Source organism: Scyliorhinus torazame, chromosome 10 (assembly GCF_047496885.1).
Source record: "Scyliorhinus torazame isolate Kashiwa2021f chromosome 10, sScyTor2.1, whole genome shotgun sequence".
In the NCBI taxonomy this organism is placed as follows: Eukaryota; Metazoa; Chordata; class Chondrichthyes; order Carcharhiniformes; family Scyliorhinidae; genus Scyliorhinus; species Scyliorhinus torazame.
Genome location: NC_092716.1, coordinates 187,191,312 through 187,212,798, shown reverse-complemented (window position 1 = coordinate 187,212,798; position 21,487 = coordinate 187,191,312). Strand labels below are relative to the sequence as shown.

Sequence of the window (21,487 nt, the reverse complement as noted above, 5' to 3'; positions counted from 1 at the left end):
GCCCCTATGTCCACTCCTTCCACTTCTGTATTGTCTCCGTACCTGAACTCTTGTCCTTCAAAGATGCATTTTTTTTCATCCTGTCCCCTGCCGATTTTCACCCACTCTTCCCAGGTACTCGTCCCCAAGCATCATTCCTGCCGTGTGGCTACATGAACTCCATCAGCTGAATCGGTTCCTCGACAGCAAGGACTTTTGTATCTACCTTCGTTGGGGCTTGAATTGTTCGCCAAAGGTGGCATTAGCTGGCGACTAAACTACACTCATGTAAACAGGAGCCGGTAAAATGTTGCAGATGTATGGAATGGAATGTGACTGCATGTTTTGCATATTGGCCAGCTGAGTTGTGCCCAGTGATGCGACCATCAATTCACACGAGACAAAGAGTTGAAGTGAACAGTGGGTTTAATCAGCTAGATCTGTGCCTGCCTGCGACTGCTCTGTACTGAGTGCCGCCTACAAGCTGCAGAACTATATACCTCCCCCGAGGGGGCAGAGCCACAGGCGGAGCCCACAAGGGCATCAACATAATACAATACAATGTAATGCAATACAATGGTGAATGGAGCAGTAATACATTCACCACACCCAGCATTGTTCTTTTTTTAGCTTGTTTTCGGTCTGTTACATCATTACCTGGGAAACGGCACTGACAGGCATCCAGTGACATTCTGGGCGTCATTCTCCGACCCCCCGCCAGGTCGGAGAATGGCCGTTGGCCGCCGTGAATCCCGCCCCCGCCCCCGCCGAAGTCTCCGCTCCCGGAGATTGGGCGGGGGCGGGAATCCGGCCGCGCCGGTTGGCGGGACCCCCCGCTGGATTCTCTGGCCCGATTGGGCTGAAGTTCTGCCCAGAAATTGCCTGTCCCGCCGGCGTAAATCAAACCTGGTATTTACCGGCGGGACCAGGCGGCGCGGGCGGGCACCGGGGTCCTGGGGGGGGGGCGCGGGGCGATCTGACCCCGGGGGGTGCCTCCACGGTGGCCTGGCCTGCGATCGGGGCCCACCGATCCGCGGGCGGGCCTGTGCCATGGGGGCACTCTTTCCCTTCCGCCTCCGCCACGGCCTCCACCATGGCGGAGGCAGAAGAGACTCCCTCCACTGCGCATGCGCGGGAAACTGACAGCGGCCGCTGACGCTCCTGCGCATGCGCCGCATTTCCGCGCCAGCTGGCGGGGCAACAAACGCCATTTCCGCCAACTGGCGGGGCGGAAATCCCTCCGGCGTCGGCCTAGCCCCTCAATGTTGGGGCTAGGCCGCCAAAGATGTGGAGCCTTCCGCACCTTTGGGCCGGCGCGATGCCCGTCTGATTGGCGCCGGCTTTGGCGCCAGTCGGCGGACATCCCGCCGTTGGGGGAGAATTTCGCCCTCTACCTGACCGTATTTTTCGTTCAACAGTTTTGGCTCCTGCTCCTGAAGTTGAAATTTTGAGTGTAATTTTCCATCCAAGGACTTGTTAGGTTTTAAACGCCAGAACATGACGTTGTTAAAATTGTGCAATACTGAGCCTGTTAATCTTTCCAGCGCTTGAACGCAATTCTCCAAATGCGAACAATGGGTGTGAAGAAATAAAATATTCAAATAATCCTGAGTTACACCCTTCAGCAATGTGTCAGGGTGAAGATCTCGTTTAGGTTGAAACAGCAGCTCAATTTACAAATTTACATTCAATGATACTGAAGTGCCAACAATGAGTGTGACTTTTAACAGTAATTATGGAAACCCTTTTGAGAATGTGGCATGGGTCACGACAGTCGACTATTCTGTAAAATGGGTCACTCGACAAAAAGTTTGAAAAACACTGGTTTACCCGGAGGTGGCAGCCGTTTATCGACTTCTTTGGGAACAATTACGCTGTCAGCAGTGTTGGGGGGAGTGGGGTTAAAAAGGGGAGGCATGGGGAGTTGGGTAAGGTGGGGGAAGGTTGGGGGGAATTGGGGTTGGGGAGTTGTTTATGTAAGCCATATTGGCTGGGTTTTGTTGTGTATTTGGTGCGTGTTTGCTTGTTAAAATTTATAATATAAATGCCTCAATAAAATATTTTTCAAAAAAAAGATTTTGGACTTAACCAATTCAATCTTTGCGTACCTAATTAATCCTGCAGTATCAGCTCTAATTGAAAAAGCAAATACTATAACCCTGATCTTCAACCAGCTGAACTTGAATGCCTAGGTGCAAGAACCACTTACTGGACTCTGACTTTGGAATTCACGTGAACTAATATTCATTTTTTTGTGTCCTTGTATTGTAAAACTCAATTTCTCTATCTCCCCCTCCCTTTTACTATGTGTGCAATACACCGCATTGCCAACCGGGGGCACCCTGCAGCCCGGTGGACCTGGTTGGGCACGGGGATACGCACCATGCCAACATGTGGGCCTTTCACCCCCTGCAGACAATGGATATTGGAATATCAGCAATGTTGGCCTTCCTCCAGGCCTGGGGGATGCACTGCGGCTGTATGAGCTGGAGCTGCTCGAGGAGGAGGAGGAAGGTGCAGCAGCGGAGCGTGTCCCAGAGGAAGATGAGGCAGCCCCCCAGGTTGGACAGCGAGCCGCCCAACAGGCCGAGGAGGTGCCAAGGAGGCGTCGTATGAGGCCTGGTGTACCGGCAGTGCCTGTCATTTGCCGACCTGCCGGACTGGGCATGCCGTTGGAGACTCCGGCTGAGCAGGGAGGCAGTGTGATGTATCAGCCAACCAAATCATGGTGCACCTGGCACTGTGAGGGTATGGGAGAGGATACCTGCTCCCAGGGCTATCAAGCTGGCAGTCGCCCTGAACTTCTGCACGGCGGGGTCCTTCCAGGCGCCGAGTGGGGACCTGTCCGGGATCTCACAGACCTCGGTGCACAGGTGCACCCACTCCGTCACGGAGGCCCTATATCCCCAGGTGCCTCAATACATCCAGTTCCATGTGGATCGAGCCTACCCCAACTGCGCGAGATCTCACTTCCTCGCCCGCCGTCGAACTCCACCCCGGTGACCTCCCTTTCCTCCAGGCTGCCAACCACATCCTGTGCCCTCTGCTCGGGCATGGTGAGGAGCCGCAGTTCCGGTGGTTCCCCTCCGGTCTTCTCCCGCTCCTGGCGGTTGTGCGCGGCCTTTTCCTTGGGGGGGGGTGGGGGATGACACAAACAGCACAATCGTGCGACGTTCCGAAGCATGCAGCCCAGGGGTTGGGTAGTTGGTGGCCTCAGTGGCTAGGTCACCCGGCCATGGCAGCTGGCATGGGTACCAGCATGTGGGGCAGGGTGGTGGTTCAGCTGTCCCCCGGGGGGGGGGAAGGGGCCGGATTACGGGTGTGTGCGGAGGGGTTACTGCCAGGGGCACAGTGCTGCCTACTCACCCTGGCCGCCTGGAGGAGGTCGTGGCGTTTCTTCTGGCACTGCATGTCAGTCCGGACGCGTTGCCCACGGTGCTGACCGCCTCTGCCACCTGCGCCCAGGCATGTCGAACGGCAGCACCTGGTGACCTTCCTCCTGGGTCGGGGTACAGGATCATCCTTCTCTCCTCCACGGCGTCCAGGAGGGTGTCCAGCTCAGTGTCCCTGAACCGTTGCACTGCTCTCCTTCCATCCACCCTGTTGGCTGGGACGGTGTGTGCGGGCGGATGGATCATTTAAGTGCGGCTGCGGCCTGTGAGCCTCACGTGCGCCAATAATGGACCCGGCGAATCCGGCGTCATTTCGCTTGGAACTGGTTGTGTTCCACATGGTGACGGTGCTCGTCCATTTAAAGTAGCTGAATCGGTGCAGCTGTTGCGCCATTTTTTCTGTAATAAAACGCCACTGTTCCCACGCCAACGTCAGCACTTAGTCTCAAAATCAGAGAACCCAGCCCTTAGTCTTAGAAATGGAGAATCCCGCCCATGAATGCTATAGACAGTGCAGTAAGAGGTGAAGCTTCAATATTAACTGATCTTCAAGTGTTGACCATATTTTACCTGGACGTTTAAAATGGTCATCAGACATTCAGGCCGGGATTCTCCGAGCCTCCGCGCCGAAATGGAGCTCAGCACAGGGTCAGAGAATGGGGCCTCAGCACAGGGTCAGAGAATGGGGCCTCAGCACAGGGTCAGAGAATGGGGCCTCAGCACAGGGTCAGAGAATGGGGCCTCAGACCCGCGATTGGGTCCGACGCCGGGACGTGATTCTACGGCGACCGGAGAATTGGCGTCAGTCGCGCGCGGTCGACGCGGTGCCGGTCGGAAACCGTTGAAAGAGGGCCCTGCGACGTTTCTCCGCGGTCAATTGGCTGAGTTCCTGGTTCATGTATGGTTCCACCCGGCGGGAGCTCGGCGTCGCGGCTGCGGTGGCCCTCCTGGTGGGGGGGATCAGTCTCCGGGGGGGGTCCTCCACGACAGCCAGGCCCACGATCGGGGGCCACCGATCGGTGGGCACGCGCAATCTGGGAGGGGTCTACCTTCTTCCACGCTGGCCCACTGTGTGGCTCTGCCATGTTGTGTGGCGCCGGGGCGGAAACGGCCGCTGCGTGCATGCATGGACCCGCGGCGAGCAGTGCAGGGCTGCAACAGCGCAGAGCACTCCGGCGCCATGCTGGCCCCCTGTGGGCTACAGAATCACTGAGCCAAGAGACCCGATGACGCCAGCATGAAACACTCCGGTGTTTACGCCGGAGTCAACACTCAGCCGCGTTTTTAGAGAATCCCAGCCTCAGTGTGTGGAGGCTTTCATTGCATGTAGTAATTTTAATTGTAATGGCTTTTTTATCTGGTTCAAAATTGTTGACATCTAGGAAACACAGTTCTATGCATTGTCAGAACAAGATAGGAGGTCTGCAATCTTCCAATTGAATGTTGGAATTTTGTGGCCACCTTTTAGCCTTTTGCAGACAGTTTTACCGGCTGTTTCAATGTCGCTTTAGAATGTAGCTGTTGAGCTGCAGTACTTTAGTAGCCACTGCCATGGTTGGTCATAGCTTATTGCTTGACTGCAATGGTGGTGCTGTTGAGCTCCTTCAGATTTTTCAGGGTTTTCTGAAACTCAGTCTGCCAAACAGTGATTTCTGGTGCTAATCTGCACTGCAGACTTCCAAAGTGAAATTAAACAGTGAAAAAATATTTTTTGTAGGCTCCCTCTGGCTGCGGTGTTCCGGCACCTCCCCTGCGGAGTCACCGGCCCCATCACCTCCTCCTGCTCGTTCGGGGTGCCAAATGGCCCCCGGGCTACTCCATGGGACGTGGGTGTGAGTGGGGCTAACTCCTGAGGCTCTCCCACCACCTAGCGCTGCCAGTCCTGGGGCCCCGCTGCCTTCTCGGCCAGGATTTGCAGGGCCGGCACCACCCCCTGCTCCTGCACGTAGTTGGACTCTTGCAACTGTACCTGCAGGTGCTGGATGCTCGACGCCAACCCCTCATGCAGTCCCTGGTTGTGTGGCTGCATCTCCACGATCGTTGGGTCTGTCCGTTCCAGAAGCCCAAATCCATCCAACCGGCAGCTGGTCCCTGAGGTCGGCCCACCCTCCGACCGTCCGTCCTCTTGGGAGTTCCTACCTCCACCTGCTGCGGAGCATGTATGTGGTGCGCACCAGATAGTGTCCCAGGAGCCCCTTCACTAACATGCGCAACCAAGAGGAGTGTCTCTGGGATGGTGGAGGGTGTTGGAGACAGCTGTGGTGGGAAATCCGTGTCAGCCTCAGACCTGAGATCCGGGGTTGCCTGGGATTCAGTTCGATGGCTCCCGTCTGTATCGGTATCGTCCTCGTCGCTGGTTGGCACCTGGAGTTCTGGCTGTGGCTGTGGCTGTGGCGGGGATTTGGGGCAGGGGAAACCAGAAGGGCCCACCCCATCACCAGCTGCTCCTGCAAGACACAAGACAAGACGTTTGATTGGATTGTGGGCTGGGGGGGTAGTGGGGGTGGTGAGGGTGTGTTGGGGAGGGGGGAGGCGGGGTGTTAGGGAGAGGGAGAATAGGAGTGGTGATGATGGTGAAACAGGGCTTTAGGGGTGGTGTGGGGTGGAGGGATGGTGGTGGGTGGAGGGGTGGTGGAGGGGTGACACACATGTCACGGTTACCACAACTCAGCGGGGTCTCACTTCCTCGCCCGATGCCGACCTTCACCGCGGCAACTTCTCTTTCTTTGGGCCCGCCGACTACGTCCAGGGCCCTCTGCTCTGCTGCAGTGAGGGGTCGCAGGTCTGGTGGTCCCCCTCCAGTCTTCTGCTGTTCCCAGCGGTTATGGGCAGCCTTCTCCTTGGGCAGGGCGAATAGAAAACACACAGTGTTACACAGTCCGACGCATTTAGCCCATGGGGTGGGTAGCTGGTGGCGAGGGAACCCAGCCATGGGGGCCAGTATGAGTGCTGGCATGAAGTGCAGGATGGGGGTTCGGCTGCACTCTGGGTGGGGGGTGAGGAGCGAGGTTATGGATGTGTGGGACGGGATTTGGCGCCAGAGGCACCGTGCTGCCTACTCACCCTGGCCGTCCTGAGGAGGTCGTGCAGTTTCTTCTGACAATGCTGGCCGGCGTAGACAGTGTTGCTGATGGCGCTGAACACCTCTGCCACCTGCGTCCAGGCATGGCGAAAGGCGGCGGCTGGCAGCCTCCTTTCCAGGCAGGGGAACAGGTCGCCCACCCCTCCTCCATGGCCTCTAGCAGGGTCTCGAGCTTGCCGTCCGTGAAACGGGATGCCGCTCTCCTTTGCTGCCATCTTGTTGACTGGGATGGTGTGTGTGGGGAATGAAGTGTGTATATGTGGCTGCAGCTGGTCAGCCTCCTGAGTGTCAATTGTAAACCCGGCGAATCCTGCACCATTTCCCATTGGAATCGATCATGTTAAATGTGGCGCCAGTGCTAGCCCCTTCACAGTCGCTGAATTGGTCCAAGTGCGGCGCCAGTTTTATTGTCGTAGAAGTTCACGACTCCTGCCCCAGTGTCAACAGTTAATCTCAGGAATGCAGAATTCCACCACTGTTATGTCGTGTTCTGTGTCTGTTATCTAACTGCCTTTGCTTTTCATCAATAAACTCTTTGTTTACCACTGGAAGACTACTATGTATGTCTCGAGCCACCACAATGGGGAGGCGGTAGTGCAGTGGTATTGTCACTGGACTAGTAAACCACAGACCCAGAGTAATGCTCTGGGGACCCAGGTTCAAATCCCACCACGGCAGATGGTGAAATTTGAATTCAGTAAAAATCTGGAATTAAAAGTCTAATGATGGGGGCAGTACGGTGGCACAGTGGGTTAGTCCTGCTGCCTCATGGCACCGACGTCCCACGTTCAATCCTGGCTCTGGGTCACTGTCCGTGTGGAGTTTGCACATTCTCCCCCGTGCTTGTGTGGGTTTCGCCCCAAAGATGTGCAGAGTAGGTGGATTGGCCATGCTGAATTGCCCCTTAATTGGAAAAAATGAATTGGGTACTCTAAATTTATTTAATAAAAAATTAATTTTAAAAAGTCTAATGATGACCATGAAACCATTGTTGTGAAACCCCATCTGGTTCACTAATGTCCTTTTCTTGCAGCAACAATTTCGGGAAGAAAATCTGTCATCCTTACCTGGTGTGGCCTTCCTGTGACTCCGAGGCCCACAGCAATGTGGGTGACTCTTAACTGCCCCCTAAAGGACAATTAGGGATGGACCATAAATGCTGGCACGAATATTTTTTTAAAACAATCACATTGCCATGTGCATAATGGCTGCTGCATTTCCTACATCACAACACTGACACTTCAAAAGTGGTTGGAAAGTTCTTTGGATGTCCTGTGGTTATGAACGGCATTATAGGGGCAGCACGGTGGCGCAGTGGTTAACATTGCTGCCTCACGGTGCCGAGGTCCCAGGTTCGATCCCGGCTCTGGGTCACTGTCTGTGTGGAGTTTGCACATTCTCCCCATGTTTGCGTGCGGTTCGCCCCCACAACCCAAAATTGTGCAGGTAGGTGGATTGGTCACGCTAAATTTCCCCTTAATTGGAAAAAATGAATTGGGTGCTCTTATTTTTTTTAATTAATTAATGAATGGCGTCGTATTTATATTTTCTTTCTTGGGGCTTATGCTCCTGCAACAACAATTTTTCCATTTTGACTTGTGACAGTTTGAGACATAAAACCAACTTCCCCATTTCCACCGACAACATCAATACACTCACTCTGTTCCAGTGCCTGATGTATACACAAATGTTTTACCATGTTAAAAGAGCCATCTAAAACCATGATGCCCCATCTCTGACCAGGACTTGTTTTCCCGTGGGATATTCAACCCCTTTCCCAAGGGATTCGTTCGACAGACACTGGCCACTTACATCCCACAATACAAGAGAGCAGATTGAAAGTCAGTTGCACTCGTTAGCTCGGGGAGAATGAACATAAAGGAAGGATTGGACCAGACCTCACGGGGAGTTTGAATCACCACATTTACATGAAGCTTAATTCAAATCAGTGTGACTCACAGCTCAGAACCTTTCCACTGCCCTCACACTGAGGGCAGGTCATGGCACAACACATTCCACATCAGGCACACACACAACCTGTTCTCCCAGTACGCAGGACAAGCAAATGTGAAACACTCTAAGAGTCACAATGTCTTTGTTGACTGTGACCGCTGTCCTGGATGCAGGAGATTTAGAGTGTAATTCAATCCCCACACACGGCGATGTTAGTATCACAGTTCATGGAAATACCTTTGCACCATGAGTAATGACCACTTTGAAATGTCTGTAATGTTTCTTTGAATGTATTGAAGCACCTCAGAGTGCAGCATGTCTGTAGAAAACCTGAATATTATTGCACTTTTAAAGGGCTTGCAATGTTCTTTCAGATACTTTACAAATCAAGTCTATATTTGCAACAAAACAAAGTTCATGGAAATGGGTAAAGGTCAAGATTTCCACACAGACAAAGAGAGAGAGACGGAAAAAGAAAGAAAGAGAGCTGGCAGCAGGAATCCCACACAGGAAGCAAGTGGTCCTAGAAACTAAAAGGGAAGAATAAATAAAAAAGAATTTTTAAAATGACTCCATGGCTGGAAGTAAAAACAGGAAGTGTTGAAAATACTCTATAGGTCAATGAATGCCTGTAAAGAATAAAGGTGAGATCGGAGAACTTTCACGGTTCGATTGGAATGTGGCGACTAGGGGCTTTTCACAGTAACTTCATTGAAGCCTACTTGTGACAATAAGTGATTTTCATTTCATTTCATTTCATTTATGAAGCTCAGTAGAGTGGCAGGGCTAGGAGAAAGAACCAGGGGATTAGTACTCAGTGGACAGCTCTTACAAAGTGCCAGCACTAGCACAATGGGATGAATGGCCTCCTCTCGTCCTGCATTGTAGTGGGGCTGGAAGAGGTTACAGAAATAGGCAGGGGGAGGTCCATGGAGGAATTTGAACCGGTGGTTGAAAATGTTGAAATCGAGGTGTTGCAGGACCAGGAGCCAGTGTAGGTCAGCAAATACGTGGGTGATGAGTGAACAGGACTCGATTCGAATTAGATTATGAGACAGTAGAGTTTCGAATGAGTTGAAGTTTAAGGACAGAAGAAAATGGGAAGCCGGACAGGAGAGAATTGGAATAGTCAGGTTTAGAGGTAGAAAAAGGGCTCGGTTTCAGAAGCAGGCGAGCTGAAGCCGGGCTAGATTTTGTGGTATTACAGAGGTGAAAGCAAGTGGTCTTGGCGATGGTGCGGCTAGTTAAGGTGGAGCCCTTTGCAGCAATAGGCAAAATGCTTCATTTTATCAGAATTGCGGGTGAGCAGCTATTGTAGCCATGGCCATGATGGACTCTGATAGCTACCAGATTGTGTCATCGCTTGATGCAATTTGAACAGTTCTTTATTTTTCATGGTTCACAGCACCAAGGTCCCGGGTTCGATTCTCGCTTGAGTCACTGTCTGTGCGGAGTTTGCACGTTCTACCCGTGTCTGCGTGGGTTTCCTCCGGGTGCTCCGGTTTCCTCCCACAAGTCCCGAAGGACGTGCTTGTTAGGTGAATTGGACATTCTGAATTCTCCCTCTGTGTGCCCGAACAGGCGCCGGTACAGATTTTTATCAGTAATGAACATTTTCCTATTTTATTAGAACTGAAGGATTCAAGCGAATGGAATCTAATCCAGGAAAAGCATCCCGTGTTTCCATTTATTTAAAAACAAAAGTCAACGGATTTCTAAATCTCCTCAACCTTCACTCTCTTTAACCTCCTTGACAGTGGGATTTGAAAATGCTGAGTAATCTGAGAGTCAAAAGGAAGACTTGAGCAGAATTTCCTCAAATTCCAAACCCCATGCTCATTCACAACTGACCTTCATTGTTTTCTCCCAAGGCCGGAATTAAACCCGAGTCCTTGACGTTGTGAGGCAGCAGTGCTAAGCACTGTGTCACCGTGCCACCCAGAATAATGCAGATAAGAGTCAACCAGACTGAGTAAGGACAGCAGATTTCCTGCCCTGAAGGACACAAGACAGCTTCAAGGTCATTTTTACTGAATTCAAATTCTCAGTCTGCCACAGTGGGATTTGAACTCACCTCCCACTGGATTCTGAACCCAGTAACACAAACACCACGCGGCGGCCAAGCCCTGAGCAGTATTGTATCTCTGCTGCCGCACAGAAGCACCTTGGGAGTTGGTGCAATGTTAGTTAATGTCAAGGGCGCCAAACTTTACTGGACACCTGGTATAAATAGCAGAAAGGCCTGTTAGCTCACATTGTAGCATTCAAACGAAAATAAACTGGCAGATCCAGCTCGCCTCAGGGTGAATTTGCTAATTATTTCCAAATATTAATTTCAAAACATTGTAGGAATCTATGGGAAGGCCAAGAGAGGTATGGAAAGGTGAACTCACTAATTGATATTCTTCATCCCTGGCACATAGTATAAAGAAAATTAACATGTAGGTACACACAAGCAATTAGGAAGGTAAATGGTAAGTTAGTCTTTATTAGGGGGCTGGAGTACAAGAGTAAGGACACATTGCTACAATTATATCGGGATTCAAATTTCTATCATCCACATTATTTTGCTATTGCAATTATATAGGGCTATGCTGAGACACCCTACTGTGTGTTTTGGTCTCCTTCCCTGAGGAAGGATATATTTACCTTAGAGGGGGGACAATTAAGGTTCACAAGATTGAATGCTGTGATGAGAGGGCTGATGCCCCAGTGCTCGCAGGGTGCCATGCGTGCCATTGATCACCCCTTAGACCTGGGGCTGGCAGGAAATCCTGCAGCTCGATGTGCCTGGTCCAGCTCGAAGGTGTAATAGTCTGATGCCCGGGCATACAGAGCATCCATCACCTCCCAGATACACCTGTGGGAGGGATAACTGCGATATGTCGCACAAGTTCCTGCTCGAGCCCTGGAATGACCAGGTGCCATAAAGCTTTAGGGCTGCAGTGACCTTCATGGCCATCGGGAGACCTCCTCCTCCACGGGATGCCATGCCCACGCGGACATGGCACAGGTCTCCCACTGTCTCTCTGCTGAGATGCAGTCTCCTGCAGCACATTGAGTCTGTCAGCTCACTGAATGACCAACGACGCCTGTACACCTTGAGCCATTGCTGCCCTCCACGTCTGGTCGCTCCTCAGCCTAATGGGCAGCTGGGTCGTCAGGGTTTGCGGGGTGGCCGCCTGAACATGGCGTTGCTGCTTTCTACAGCATCTGCCTGCCTTGGCTGCCACAAGCAACACGAGGCCAGCCCCCGCAGGACCAACTCCAGCAAACATTATTTTATTTGGAATGGAGAAGGAGAGTGTCCAACAATCAGTTGTGGTTTCCACCCCAGGACCTTCAAACCCACCAAGCCTCCAGACCCTTACCTTGACTGTCCCGCTTTCTCTCAGAGTGCCATCCAGTGAGCCAGTTGTGCTGGCAAACTTTGCTCTGCACACTCACCATCAGGAGACCGTCTGCCGGGAACATTAGGGAGGCTGTGTTCAGCTGACCTCGGTTCAGCCACTCGCTTACCCTCTGGCCGTGAGAGGATCCTCTGTGGTGAAACCCTGCTCTTTAGCGTTTGATTGTTAGCAGCTGCCTCGGTGGTGCTGATGCTCCGAGAGTTCAGGCACAGTGTTATTCAGGCATCAAAGATTGCTGGACATGCAGTGTGCTAATCATCCTCTGAGACATGGCACTTGTGCCTTCGAGGAGGCACTTGAGAGTTCAGGAGTGTGGAATGCTCTCACAACTAACAAGGCTAATTTCTCATTTGAAATAGCCTTTGGCTGTGAAGCTAGAGGCTGCTCACAGTAAAAGGGAGTGAAATAGACTTTCAGGAGAGAGGCCACAGCCCTGAGTCTGGCAGGACAGACAGGCTGCAGCTGCGGTCGCCCCTGATATGGGTCTTCACAATATTTAAGAGGGTTTGAAAGCCTCACAGATGCAAGGCCCCTCACCACCATAAGGGGCAAATCCCAACCCAGGAGCAAATCCCACCCTGGAAAGCTTCAACCCCCGCTCAACAGCAGCAGCTCCAGTGCCCTTGACCTACATGCTGGAAAACGGAAATGGATACTCACCTCCTTACTTCCCCTCAGAAGCTGTTGCACCAGCTTCACATTTTGGTAAAGGAGTACTAAACAACGCTCGCATGACTTTCTGCTGCGGAGTCGGGTAATTCCCGGGAGGCCGCTGCATTTGAGGTCAATCTCTTTAATGAGATTGAAATGAATGCAAATTAGGGTTAATGATATTCGCACCATTTTGTGCCGTGATCTGGAACTCGTCATCGGGAGTGGGCTGGATTAATCGTCTGGCACAAAGCTCAGTTTGCCCTCTACCGCTATTCACCCGGTGCTCCCGGATCCGTGCTGGGCGCAATACGGTCTCTGAATCGCACGCATATTCTTAAGAGGCTCATCAGGTGGGCACAGAAAGGCTGCTCCTCTGGGTGGCAAGTATAGAACAAGGGTCCAAATAAGGGGTTGGCTAATTCCGACTGAGAGGAGGTGCAATTTCCTCATTTAGAGGTAATGAATCTTTGGCATTCCCTACCCCACAGGGTTAGAGATGCTCCATCATTGAATAAATTTAAGGTTGGTACCAAATGATTTGTGGATACTAACCAAATTATGGGGCATGGGGTGAAAGTGGGAAGCTGCAGTTGAGACAGAAGTTCACCTATTGTCTTCCTGAATGGTGGAGCAGGCTCCAGGGCCCATTTAGACGAAGATTCAATAATAAAGAGATAATTTGAGATGAAAAATCCACTGGTGTGTGTGATATCTTTGCAGCACAAAAAGACTCTGTGTGCCGCATGGAATTCAAGAACCCAACCAAACTGGTTTATTCCGGTCTTGGTTTACATACATACATACAGAAATGACCACAAATGGGTGCTTTTACAAAAAGGGGTATTTTTTATATTCCTCTGGTCTTACCTGTGGTTCCTGTGGGAAAGACAGGCCTGCGATGTAACCCAATGGTTGCTCACACACTTCCAACTCAGTTGCATTTGTTCTCTGATCAGTCATGACGCAGAGCGTAAAACTCAGAGGGGCCAGTGGGTCAAACCCTTTTTACAACATCTCACTCTGATGTAAACAAAAGAAAAATATTGCACTTATACAACACTTGTCACAGCTTAGAACATCTCAAAGTGCTTTCAAGCTAATGATATACTTTGAAATGTTGTCACTGTTGTAATGTAGGAACGTGAGCATAAAGGTCACAGCCATGTGATTATGATCAGATAATCTTTTCCGATCAGCGGCAGGCACGTTGGCACAGTGGTTAACACTGCTGCCTCACAGCGCAGTGGGTCACTGCTGCCTCACAGCGGGTTCGATCCCGGCCCCAGGTCACTGTCCGTGTGCAGTTTGCACATTCTCTCCGTGGATGCGTGGGTCTCACAACCCAAAGATGTGCAGAGTAGGCAGATTGGGGAGAACTTCCTGCTCATCTTCTGAAACAAGCCATGGGAATATTGTGTGCACTTGAGAGGGCAGGCATGGCTTTGTTTAACATTCCATCCCAAAGATTGCACCCCTGACAGTGCAACACACCCTCAATGCTGACCCTCTGACAGTGCAGCATTCCCTCAATACTGATCCTCCGACAGTGCAATACTCCCTCAGTACTGGCCCTGAAACAGTGCAACACTCCCTCGGTAATGACCCTCTGACAGTGCAGCACACCCTCAATTTGGACCTTCCGACAGTGCAGCATTCCCTCAGTACTGACCGTGAGACAGTGCAATACTCCCTCGGTAATGACCCCCTGACAGAGCAGCACTCCCTCAATGTTGACCTTCTGATAGTGTAATATTCCCTCAGTTCTGACCCTCTGACTGTGCAGCACACCCTGAATGCTGACCCTCTGACAGTGCAGCGCTCCCTTGGTACTGACCCACAGATAGTGCCGCACTGCCTCATTACTGATCTCCTGACAGAGCAGCAATCCCTCAGTACTATGCAACAGTCCCATGAAACTGCCCTTCTGACAGTGCACCATTACTCCTGTTCTGATTCTCCAACAGCACAGCAGACCTCAGTGTTGCCTGTCCAACAAGGCCCTCCTGGCTTCACAAAACCCCCATTTCAGAGGCGTGAGTGCAGCCACTCCTCATTGTGAAGGCGAATATTGGGGAGGGGGTTAACAAGGAGGAATAGTGATGAACTGAACTGACCTGTATGTGGCTCTGTTTGCTAGCTCCTGTCACTGTGATCCCATCTTGCCATTGTTTGAACTTTTTGCTGCTGTTGCTTCCTTGACCGGTTTCTGTTAAACCCATTGAAGCTCCTATTTTTTGTTTGCTCTAGTTACTAAGGGCACAAGTGGGAGGGACTCAGCACTGTTTCCCAGCAACGACAAGCAGGAAGTGAATCAAAGGAATTGGAGATTCCTTGTAAATAGAATTAGTGGTAATCCGGAAATGACTCTTGTTTGGAATTTATTGACTAGTTGTCAATCTACTGCCATGATTCGGGAGTCAGGGCTGCTGTTGGGAGACCTAATGACCCCACACATGTTCAGACCCAAGATGGATGCCCAAGCACCCAATATGGTGACCTGGCCTGGTCATTCAAGCTCATTTTGTGCCAGAACTGCACCGCCCACCATATTGGTAAGGGCAGCAAAGGTGTTGAAGGATTTGATTTTGCAAAAATATTCTTCATTTGTAAAATATCTGAAATAACATGATAGACATTTCAAAGAGGCCATCACAAAAAATAATATTCAAGTTTTCTACATACATCAGAGGTGCTTCAATACATTCAATGAAGCATTACAGACATTTCAAAATGGTCATTACAAATATTGCAATGGTTTTTAAGTTGTCTACACAGATCAAGCTGCACTCAGATGCCTCAACAGAAATGTGATACATGTAATATTCACTTTATACATTCAATATGAGTCATACAGCCCAAGGGGGTTCTATACAACTCCCACTCCCCTTGGTTCACTATGGCTGAAAGATCTTCGACAGCGATATTCCCCATTGCGCCTCTGCGGCAGCTGCCCCAAGCTTTAGTGCATCCCTGAATTTGGAATGTTGGGCTAGGAATGTGCCAGTTGGCAACACGCGGTCAGGGACAACTCTTTGCACTGGAAGACCAACACGTTTTGGGCAGACTCGGTCTTTCACCGAGTTGATGATCCTCGAGCAACAGCTGAAGTTAGTCTCGGTGTTCGTCCTTGTAAACAGCCCAGCGGGATCTAATGCCGCCACACATGCTCAGACCCAAGATGGATGCCCAAGCACCCAATATGGTGACCTGGCCTGGTCATTCAAGCTCATTTTGTGCCAGAACTGCACTGCCCACCATACAGAGTCCTGTGTCACCGAGCTGCTCGGGATGAACTGCGACAAAAAACACTTCTTCTCTCTCCAGTCCCTCTTTGAAAGGCACATTCCACAAGATGAAGGACAATGGTCTCTTCCCCGTCACAGTCCCTCGAGGGCAACATGCGGAAGGGGTGAGACTCCAGGCGTGTCGGAAGGTTCTGGCGTGGAGGAGCTTTCTCACCACCGGCCAAGCTAGGAGTTGCGGCTTGTTTGAACGTTCTGGTGATGGCGCGTTCTGCTAAATGGCCTTGACTGTTTGCTCAGGGAACCATCTGACATGATCCATCATCTCCTTTACCCCAAAGGGCCTCTAGGACATTACATGCAGATCACTGCCTGATGGAATTGTGGTCAAAGGTGTAACTCTGTATACATTTTTCCACGAGGGACAGGTGGTACGGCACGGATAATTGGAAAAAAAAATCTATTGGGTACTTGAAATGTATTTTTATAAAAGACAGCGCAATGGAGAGAGTGCAGCAGTGGGATTAACACAGCGGGATGGAGAGAGTGCAGCAGTGGGATTAACACAGCGTGATGGAGAGAGTGCAGCAGTGGGATTAACAGCGCGATGGATAGAGAGCAGCAGTGGGATTAACACAGCGGGATGGAGAGAGTGCAACAGTGGGATTAACGCAGCGCGATGGAGAGAGTGCAGCAGTGGGATTAACACAGCGGGATGGAGAGAGTGCAGCAGTGGGATTAACAGCGCGATGGAGAGAGTGCAGCAGTGGGGTTAACACAGCGCGATGGAGAGAGTGCAGCAGTGGGATTAACACGGCACGATGGAGAGAGTGCAGCAGTGGGATTAACACAGCACGATGGAGAGAGTGCAGCAGTGGGATTAACACAGCGCGATGGAGAGAGAGCAACAGTGGGATTAACGCAGCGCGATGGAGAGAGTGCAGCAGTGGGATTAACACAGCGCGATGGAGAGAGTGCAGCAGTGGAATTAACACAGCGTGATGGAGAGAGTGCAGCAGTGGGGTTAACACAGCGCGATGGAGAGAGTGCAGCAGTGGGATTAACACAGCGCGATGGAGAGAGTGCAGCAGTGGGATTAACACAGCGCGATGGAGAGAGTGCAGCAGTGGGATTAACACAGCGGGATGGAGAGAGTGCAGCAGTGGGATTAACACAGCATGATGGAAAGAGTGCAGCAGTGGGATTAACACAGAGCGATGGATAGAGAGCAGCAGTGGGATTAACACAGCGCGATGGAGAGAGTGCAGCAGTGGGATTAACACAGCGCGATGGAGAGAGTGCAGCAGTGGGATTAACACAGCGCGATGGAAAGAGAGCAACAGAGGAGTTAACACAGCGCGATGGAGAGAGTGCAGCAGTGGGATTAACACAGCGCGATGGAGAGAGTGAAGCAGTGGGATTAACACAGCGCGATGGAGAGAGTGCAGCAGTGGGATTAACACAGCGCGATGGAGAGAGTGCAGCAGTGGGATTAACACAGCACGATGGAGAGAGTGCAGCAGTGGGATTAACACAGCGCGATGGAGAGAGAGCAACAGAGGAGTTAACACAGCGCGATGGAGAGAGCGCAGCAGTGGGATTAACACAGCGCGATGGAAAGAGAGCAACAGAGGAGTTAACACAGCGCGATGGAGAGAGTGCAGCAGTGGGATTAACACAGCGCGATGGAGAGAGTGCAGCAGTGGGATTAACACAGCGCGATGGAGAGAGTACAGCAGTGGGGATAACACAGCACGATGGAGAGAGTGCAGCAGTGGGATTAACACAGCGCGATGGAGAGAGAGCAACAGTGGGATTAACGCAGCGCGATGGAGAGAGTGCAGCCGTGGGATTAACACAGCGCGATGGAGAGAGTGCAGCAGTGTGGTTAACACAGCGCGATGGAGAGAGGGCAGCAGTGGGATTAACACAGTGCGATAGAGAGTGTAGCAGTGGAATTAACACAGCGGGATGGAGAGAGTGCAGCAGTGGGATTAACACAGCGCGATGGAGAGAGTGCAGCAGTGGGGTTAACACAGCACGATGGAGAGAGTGCAGCAGTGGGATTAACACAGCGCGATGGAGAGAGTGCAGCAGTGGGATTAACACAGCGCGATGGAGAGAGTGCAACAGTGGGATTAACACAGCGCGATGGAGAGAGTGCAGCAGTGGGGTTAACACAGCGCGATGGAGAGAGTGCAGCAGTGGAATTAACACAGCGCGATGGAGAGAGTGCAGCAGTGGGATTAACACGGCGCGATGGAGAGAGTGCAGCAGTGGGGTTAACACAGCGCGATGGAGAGAGTGCAGCAGTGGGATTAACACAGCGCGATGGAGAGAGTGAAGCAGTGGAAGAAACACAGCGCGATGGAGAGAGTGCAGCAGTGGGGTTAACAAAGCACGATGGAGAGAGTGCAGCAGTGGGATTAACGCAACATGATGGAGAGAGTGCAGCAGTGGGATTAACACAGTGCGATGGAGAGAGTGCAGCAGTGGGATTAACACAGCGCGATGGAGAGAGTGCAGCAGTGGGGTTAACACAGCACGATGGAGAGAGTGCAGCAGTGGAATGAACACAGCGCGATGGAGAGAGTGCAGCAGTGGGGTTAACACAGCGCGATGGAGAGAGTGCAGCAGTGGGGTTAACACAGCGCGATGGAGAGAGTGCAGCAGTGGGAGTAACACAGCGCTATGGAGAGAGTGCAGCAGTGGGATTAACACAGCAGGATGGAGAGAGAGCAGCAGTGGGATTAACACAGCGCGATGGAGAGAGTGCAACAGTGGGACTAACACAGCGCGATGGAGAGAGAGCAACAGAGGGATTAACACAGCGCGATGGAGAGAGTGCAGCAGTGGGATTAACACAGCGCGATGGAGAGGGTGCAGCAGTGGGGTTAACGCAGCGCAATGGAGAGAGTGAAGCAGTGGGAGTAACACAGCGCAATGGAGAGAGTGCAGCAGTGGGATTAACACAGCGCGATGGAGAGAGTGCAGCAGTGGGGTTAACACAGCGCGATGGAGAGAGTGCAGCAGTGGGGTTAACACAGCGCGATGGAGAGGGTGCAGCAGTGGGATTAACACAGCGCGATGGAGAGAGTGCAGCAGTGGGGTTAACACAGCGCGATGGAGCGAGTGCAGCAGTGGGATTAACACAGCGCGATGGAGAGAGTGCAGCAGTGGGATTAACACAGCGCGATGGAGAGAGTGCAGCAGTGGGATAAACACAGCGCGATGGAGAGAGAGCAACAGTGGGATTAACACAGCAGGATGGAGAGAGAGCAACAGTGGGATTAACACAGCGCGATGGAGAGAGTGCAGCAGTGGGATTAACACAGCGCGATGGAGAGAGTGCAGCAGTGGGATTAACACAGCGCGATGGAGAGAATGCAGCAGTGGGATTAACACAGCGGGATGGAGAGAGTGCAGCAGTGGGATTAACACAGCGCGATGGAGAGACTGCAGCAGTGGGATCAACACAGCGCGATGGGGAGAGTGCAGCAGTGGGGTTAACACAGCGCAATGGAGAGAGTGCAGCAGTGGGGTTAACACAGCGCGATGGAGAGAGAGCAGCAGTGGGATTAACACAGCGCGATGGAGAGAGTGCAGCAGTGGGATTAACACAGTGCGATGGAGAGAGAGCAACAGTGGGATTAACACAGCACGATGGAGAGAGTGCAGCAGTGGGATTAACACCGTGCGATGGAGAGAGTGCAGCAGTGGGATTAACACCGTGCGATGGAGAGAGTGCAGCAGTGGGATTAACACAGCGCGATGGAGAGAGTGCAGCAGTGGTTTTAACACAGCGCGATGAAGAGAGAGCAACAGTGGGATTAACACAGCGCGATGGAGAGAGTGCAGCAGTGGGAGTAACACAGCGCGATGGAGAGAGGGCAACAGTGGGATTAACACAGCGCGATGGAGAGAGTGCAGCAGTGGGATTAACACAGCGCGATGGAGAGAGAGCAACAGTGGGATTAACGCAGCGCGATGGAGAGAGTGCAGCAGTGGGGTTAACACAGCAGGATGGAGAGAGTGCAGCAGTGGGATTAACACAGCAGGATGGAGAGAGTGCAGCAGTGGGATTAACACAGCGCGATGGAGAGAGTGCAGCAATGGGGTTAACACAGCGCGATGGAGAGAGTGCAGCAGTGGGATTAACACGGCGCGATGGAGAGAGTGCAGCAGTGGGGTGAACGCAGCGCGATGGAGAGAGTGCAGCAATGGGGTTAACACAGCGTGATGGAGAGAGTGCAGCAGTGGGATTAACACAGCGTGATGGAGAGAGTGCAGCAGTGGGATTAACGCAGCGCGATGGAGAGAGTGCAGCAATGGGGTTAACACAGCGCGATGGAGAGAGTGCAGCAGTGGGATTAACACAGCGCGATGGAGAGAGTGCAGCAATGGGGTTAACACAGCAGGATGGAGAGAGTGCAGCAGTGGGATTAACACAGCAGGATGGAGAGAGAGCAGCCGTGGGATTAACACAGCGCGATGGAGAGAGTGCAGCAATGGGGTTAACACAGCGCGATGGAGAGAGTGCAGCAGTGGGATTAGCACAGCGCGATGGAGAGAGTGCAGCAATGGGGTTAACACAGCGCGAAGGAGAGAGTGCAGCAGTGGGATTAACACAGCGTGATGGAGAGAGTGCAGCAGTGGGATTAACGCAGCGCGATGGAGAGAGTGCAGCAGTGGGATTAACACGGCGCAATGGAGAGAGTGCAGCAGTGGAATTAACACAGCGTGATGGAGAGAGTGCAGCAGTGGGATTAACACCGTGCGATGGAGAGAGTGCAGCAGTGGTATTAACACAGCGCGATGGAGAGAGTGCAGCAGTGGGATTAACACAGCGCGATGGAGAGAGGGCAGCAGTGGGATTAACACAGCGTGATGGAGAGAGTGCAGCAGTGGGGTTAACACAGCGCGATGGAGAGAGTGCAGCAGTGGGATTAACACAGCGCGATGGAGAGAGCGCAGCAGTGGGATTAACACAGCGCGATGGAGCGAGTGCAGCAGTGGGATTCACACGGCGCGATGGAGAGAGTGCAGCAGTGGGATTAACGCAGCACGATGGAGAGAGTGCAGCAGTGGGGTTAACACAGCACGATGGAGAGAGTGCAGCAGTGGGGTTAACACAGCGCGATGGAGAGAGTGCAGCAGTGGGATTAACACAGCGTGATGGAGAGAGTGCAGCAGTGGGATTAACACAGCGCGATGGAGAGAGTGCAGCAGTGGGATTAACACAGCGCGATGGAGAGAGTGCAGCAGTGGGATTAACACGGCGCGATGGAGAGAGTGCAGCAGTGGGATTAACACCGTGCGATGGAGAGAGTGCAGCAGTGGGATTAACAAAGCGCGATGGAGAGAGTGCAGCAGTGGGATTAACACAGCGTGATGGAGAGAGTGCAGCAGTGGGATTAACACAGCGCGATGGAGAGAGTGCAGCAGTGGGATTAACACAGCGCGATGGAGAGAGTGCAGCAGTGGGATTAACACGGCGCGATGGAGAGAGTGCAGCAGTGGGATTAACACAGCACGATGGAGAGAGTGCAGCAGTGGGATTAACACAGCACGATGGAGAGAGTGCAGCAGTGGGGTTAACACAGCGTAATGGAGAGAGTGCAGCAGTGGGATTAACACGGCGCGATGGAGAGAGTGCAGCAGTGGGGTGAACGCAGCGCGATGGAGTGAGTGCAGCAATGGGGTTAACACAGCGCGATGGAGAGAGTGCAGCAGTGGGATTAACACAGCACGATGGAGAGAGTGCAGCAGTGGGAT

The 21,487-nt window shown here is 52.1% G+C and overlaps 1 protein-coding gene across 1 annotated transcript in view; it reads right to left on the bottom strand.

Annotated features, from left to right (window-relative positions):
- Positions 1–13,470, bottom strand: part of LOC140384437 (lamin-A-like) — a 62,161-nt gene extending 48,691 nt beyond the window's left edge. Inside the window, exon 1 of the mRNA XM_072466139.1 lies at positions 13,338–13,470. Coding sequence (XP_072322240.1) covers positions 13,338–13,430 — 93 coding nt within the window. The 5' untranslated portion in view covers positions 13,431–13,470. The remainder of the gene's footprint in view (positions 1–13,337) is intronic.
- Positions 13,471–21,487: the final 8,017 nt, after the last annotated feature.